This window comes from Pseudophryne corroboree, chromosome 7 (assembly GCF_028390025.1).
Source record: "Pseudophryne corroboree isolate aPseCor3 chromosome 7, aPseCor3.hap2, whole genome shotgun sequence".
Lineage (NCBI taxonomy): Eukaryota > Metazoa > Chordata > Amphibia > Anura > Myobatrachidae > Pseudophryne > Pseudophryne corroboree.
Window position 1 is genome coordinate 360,922,616 of NC_086450.1, and position 6,058 is coordinate 360,928,673.

General features: G+C 48.0%; 1 protein-coding gene across 2 annotated transcripts in view; it reads left to right on the plus strand.

Moving 5' to 3' along the window:
* AIMP2 (aminoacyl tRNA synthetase complex interacting multifunctional protein 2) overlaps positions 1-3,524 on the plus strand; it is a 47,883-nt gene extending 44,359 nt beyond the window's left edge. For both annotated transcript variants that reach the window (XM_063934477.1, XM_063934478.1), the window contains exon 4: positions 2,955-3,524. In XM_063934477.1, coding sequence (XP_063790547.1) covers positions 2,955-3,340 — 386 coding nt within the window. In that variant the 3' untranslated portion in view covers positions 3,341-3,524. The remainder of the gene's footprint in view (positions 1-2,954) is intronic.
* Positions 3,525-6,058: the final 2,534 nt, after the last annotated feature.

The window sequence follows — 6,058 nt, forward strand, 5'->3', positions numbered from 1 at the left end:
GGTCTTTGCGACTGGGGAACCCTGACGATAACTTGATTTTGACACAACTTTTGTATTGCGTCGCAAACTACCTCCCTGTCCGGAAGAGAAGCTGGTAAGGCCGATTTTAAAAACCGGCGAGGGGGAACGTCTTGAAACTCCAGCGTGTACCCTTGGGATACTATTTGTAAAACCCATGTGTCTAGGTCTGAACGAACCCAAAACTGACTGAAGAGTTTGAGACGTGCCCCCACCGGTGCGGACTCCCGCATAGGAGCCCCAACGTCATGCGGTGGAATTGGCAGAAGCCTGGGAGCACTTCTGCTCCTGGGAGCCTGACAAGGCTGGTGATCGTTTACCTCTTCCCCTTCCTCTAGTAGCAAGGAAGGAAGAACCTCGGCCCTTTCTGTATTTATTGGGCCGAAAGGACTGCATCTGATAGTGATGCGTTGTCTTTTGTTGTGGAAGAACATAAGGCAAAAAGGATGACTTACCCGTAGATACCAAATCATCAAAGCCGTCACCAAATAAGGCCTTACCTTTATATGGTAGAGACTCCATACTTTTCTTGGAATCGGCATTCCATTGGTGAATCCACAACGCTCGTCTAGCTGAGACTGCCATGGCATTGGCCTTTGATCCCAAAAGACCAATATCTCTCGCAGCTTCCTTAAGGTATGCTGCAGCGTCCTTGATATAACCCAGCGTTAAGAGGATGCTGTCCCTATCTAGGGTATCTATTTCAGAAGACAAGTTGTCTGCCCACTTTTCGATAGCACTACTTACCCACACAGACGCAATGACAGGTCTGAGTAGCGTACCTGTGGTCGCATAGATGGACTTTAACGTAGTTTCTTGTTTACGATCCGCAGGATCCTTAAGGTCCGCCGTGTCAGGTGACGGGAGAGCCACCTTTTTAGACCAACGTGACGGGGCCTTTTGGGAACTTTTTGTCAGGACCTTCCCAGACTTTTTCAAATAGCGTGTTCAGTTCATGAGAGGGAGGAAACGTCACTTCAGGTTTCCTTTCCTTATACATACAGACCCTTTTTACCTCTTTAACCGCCACAATCATGTACTGAATGCTCTTTGCCAATTTTGGATCTAATCTGGAATCGCTATAGTCGACACTGGAATCAGAGTCCTTGTCGGTATCAGTGTCTGCCAACTGGGCCAGCGTACGTTTCTGCGACCCTGAGGGGACCTGACTTTGCAATAACATATATCTTCTACAGATTTCTTCCATGCCTGGGTCTGAGACTCAGACTTATCTAGCCTCTTACTAATAAGAGCCACATTAGCATTCAAGGCGTTCAACACATTTACCCATTCCGGCGTCGGCGGTGCCGACAAGGTCACTCCCGCAGCCGTTTGTGTCCCTTCCTGGGAAGAGCCTTCAGCCTCAGACATGTCGACACACGTGCACCAAACACCCACAGACACACCGGGCATATAGGGGACAGACCCACAGTATAGTCTGTCAGAGAGACACAGAGGGGATTTGCCAGCTCACAACCCAGCGCTAAATCAATGGGTCTGAAATCACCAAGAAATTGCCTCAGACCTAAAGCGCTTTTACTATCACATATATATTGCACCAATTGACCTGCCTCCTCCCCGTTTTGTACCCCTAGTACTTGTCAGTGTGAGGAGGACCAGCGTCTCTGCAGCCTGCGGAGAGGAAATGGCGCTGTGAGGAAGAAGCTCCGCCCCCTTAATGGCGCGCTTCTGTCCCGCTTTTTCTGATATTTATACTGGCGGGGGTTAGGACAGTGCCATGGCACTAATGTCCCCTCTTCGCAGTAATGAGGATGATTTTAGCTGCCCAGGGCGCCCCCCCGCGCCCTGCACCCTGTGGTGCTGTGTGTGGGAGCTCGGCGCGCAGCGTCTTCCCGCTGCGCGGTACCTCAGAAAATGCCGTCGGTGAAGCTGAAGTCTTCTTTTCTTCGGTTACTCACCTGTCTTGAGACTTCTGGCTCTGAAAGGGGGTGACGGCCGACTGCGGGAGTGAGCATCTAGGCGTACCCAGCGATCAGCACCCTCAGGAGCTAATGGTGTCCTGTAGCCAGAAGCAGAGCCCTTGAACTCACTGGAAGTTGGTCATACTTCTCTCCCCTAAGTCCCACGAAGCAGGGAGACTGTCGCCAGCAGCCTCCCTGAACATAAAAAAAACCTAACAAAAAAGTATTTTTCAGAGAAACTCAGTAGAGCTCCCTGTAGTGCGTCCAGTCTCACTGGGCACAATTCTAAAACTGGAGTCTGGAGGAGTGGCATAGAGGGAGGAGCCAGTTCACACCCTTTCAAAGTCCAGTGCCCATGTCTCCTGTGGATCCCATCTATACCCCATGGTTCTATGATGACCCCAGCATCCTCTAGGACGTATGAGAAACTCTTGTGTGCTGCAGGTGTTGTAGCCACGCGTTTAATAAGAACAAAATAATAATCTGGTTAATTAATACACATACCCAGAACAATATACATTTAAAATAATTAATTGCATGAGGGGGAGGGGAATCCTGAATCCCTGTTATTCTGTACTAGTATATCTGACTCCCACAGCTGTATACTTACCCCGTTCCCAGCAGGTCCCCTGTCCTCTCTGGCGGAGTTGTCACATCGCTCAGTGCAGGGACCAGCCATATGAAGGGGGACGCAGCTCTCACTGCACATGCATGTCTGAGACGGTACAGAACGTAGTGATTATATCAATTTTAATGGGCTGTCATTATTTATATCCATCCTTGAGTAATCTTTTAGGCTGTTAATGGGTTAACCTGGCTCAGTCTCTACCACCATTTGCAGTGAGGGAAATTGGTAAAGAAAACAGCAGTGTGCTTCCATGGAACTATATAAATGAATGGAGCGAACAACTTGCTCCCCCAACACCAGTACAGGTTATTTTGGTGACAATTCTAGAATTAACAAAATAATAATAATTTTCACACGTTAAAAGATTTTTCTCCTTTATTTTGCAGTGCCTAAGCCACAGATGAAATTCAGCATTCAAAACATGTGTCCAATAGAGGGAGAAGGCAATATAGCCAGGTTCCTGTTCTCGTTGTTGGGAAATGTGTATAATGCAGTCACTGCCACGCTGATTGACAGCTGGGTGGATACCGCCATCTTTCAGTTCAGGGAAGGGAGCAATAAGGAGAGAGCTGCTGTTCTGCGGGCCATGAACTCTGCGCTAGGGAAGTCCCCCTGGCTGGTAGGCTCTGAACTGACCATAGCAGATATAGTCACTTGGTGTGCCATTCAGCAATCTGGAAACACCACCGCCATCCCAGCAAATGTCCAAAAATGGATGAAATCTTGTGAAAATCTCACCTCCTTCAATGCTGTGCTGAAATTATTAATGTAATGAAATGCAGTACACAATTCTGGGGTATAGGAGCTGTGTGACAAATACAAGGCTTTTCTCACAGGGGACGTGTGGGTCACGCTCAGATCTAATGGTCTATCTCTGTACTGTGACAATTGCCATTTTATAAAGTGGTTTATTTGTAATGGTACTTCAGACATCCAATAAAGACAGTTTTACAACGCTTTCTTGTCCAGTTTCTAAAAGACTCTTCCTAATAATACAAGTAATAATGAAATGTGGCTATTCACATGTGTACTTTAGGAAAGTATCCAGTCTTATGATTGACCGTTAACCTTGTTGACATCCTAAGAATGCTGAAGGTTAGGCTCCAGCAAAGGGGAGGTTAAGGGTAACAGAAACACAGAATTTGATGGCAAATAGGCCAAGTGGTTCTTTTCTAGTCTGCCCCTTTTAATAAGGCAATATGGGAGGGTTAAGGATGGAGGGAAATACGGATGGTCCATCAGAGGTCTCACCACTATGTGACTGTCACTGGAGCAGCTGCAGCCACCAGTAGCAGGGTAAAAGACCGCCAGGGACGGTTTGTCAGTAGTTGAGCAGGTCAACATATCGGTGTCAACGTACCATACCACACTGTTTGTGAAGCATATAACATTTTATTTTTCATCCACTAGGGGTCACTGGAGTACTCTTGGGATATGGACAGTTTCCGTAGGAACAGGGCACTGAATATTTAAATTTAGAACACTCCACCCCTCCATATCCCCGAGTACCTCATTGTTTTTTCTGTGCTCGAAGTAGCAACAGGTCAATGTGGCTGGGTCCACAATTCTTTTGAATAATTTTTGTTTTAAGCTTTTCTTTTTTCACATCCCTTTCCCCCTTCCAAAAGGCAGGGTCAGGGATAGTGCAAGCTGCTAATAGCAGCAGTGGCGTGTCGGTCCTCACTGAATGAGCACCCTCACAGCCACACAGATCTCCTGCACAGGCTGGCCGGCGCTTGCAGAGAAGCCCCGTCGGAGCCTCATCACAAGCTGCAGGAGTCCAGGTATGTGAACGGGGCGTTCAGCTGCCGCCCCGATGTGTGGGGACATTGTTACTGACGCCGGGATCCCTCTGCAGACGGCCGCCGCCGCTGCTCCGGCCCTCACCGCTGCACGGCCGCTGCTCACAGCGCTCTCTGTCACTGCGCGTCCCGCTACCCGGCTCCCGCTGGCGGCCCCACACGCTGCGCTGCCCGGCCGCTCTGCATCCGAAACGGAGCATGCAGGGGGGAGGGGGGGCATTACAGCACGGTGATTAGGTAACAGCAGGGTTATTTACACAGAGGGGGCAATACAGCGGCATAAGAGGGTAAACCTGCAGCAACAGCAGTATGCTAGGCTGCAGGGTTATTTGCACAGGATTTCATATAAATGGCACTTTACCCTGCACTGTGATTATATGTGTGAGCATGGCAGCCATTTTAACCATGCTTCCTGTGTCTTCCTGCTGTGATTCCAGAACGTTCCAGTACTACATCTCTACTCCACCGGAGGCGCAGGGGTGTTAGTGGGAATTTGGGATCACATTTCATAGTACTGGCCACGTGTACTGCACTTGGCCAGATATATATATATAGAGAGACTCCTTAGTAATATTTTACTGAGTCGTGCAAGTGTCTGTTTTGGTGTATTGTATTGTCTGTCGCCATAATGAGTAAGGCACCAGCAAAAACTAAAAAGCATAATTGCAAAGTCTGTGGCAGTGTGTTACCGGATGGATCTACCACATGTACAGTATGTTTTGTGGATTCGGTTCCGAATAAAAATTCTGCTCCGGTTTTAAAGCCAATTTCCTCCCTGGACCCTCCATGGGAAATGCTAGCTAATGTACTGGCTGGGTTGCAATCAGAATTGACCGCCGCTCGACAAGAGCGGGAAGCAGCAAGATCTGAGTCTAGGGTGAGACCGCCAGAACTACCGGAGGCGTCTCAGCCTTGCGAAATGTCCAAATCCATTTTGGGTAGACGGGATAAATTTCATATGTCTTATGATTTACCAGTTTCTGCTATGTTGCATTCTGACTATTCCATGCCAGACCTCACGGCACAAGATGAGGTTGAGGAGGGCGAAGTGGAGTCAGATAGTGAGGATTTTAACAGCTCAGGTATTGATAATCTCATCAGAGCGGTGCGTCAGTCTCTGAAGTTTACAGAAACTGAGGAGCCTCTCACAAATGATCAGGTCGTATTTACTAAACGACAAAGAACTCCAATAAGTTTTCCTGTGTCGGAGTCTCTTAATAAGATGTTAGTAGAAACACGACAGACTCCAGATAAACTGTTTTCTATACCTCGCAGATTTAAGTCTAGTTACCCGTTTCCAGACTCTGTGACAGGTACATGGGAGAATCCACCAATAGTTGATTCGTCAGTGTCGAAGCTTACAAAGAAATTAACCATACCAGTGCCAGCGGCTACTACGCTTAAAGACCCTTCAGATCGCAAAATAGAAACTATGCTAAAGTCCATGTATGTAGCAGCAGGAGTGCTGCTGAGACCTGGCTTGGTTGGTATCTGGGTCACTAAGGCGCTCATCGTATGGATAACAGAACTTAAGTCTGCCTTACATGACGAACACCTTATACTTCTTGCTGATCAAATGTGTGAGGCTGCGGAGTATCTCTGTACAGCTTCTACTGACGTCTGTCAGCTCACTTCTCGTATTTCATCGTCTCTAGTTACGGCACGACGAGCACTCTGGCTGCGTTCTT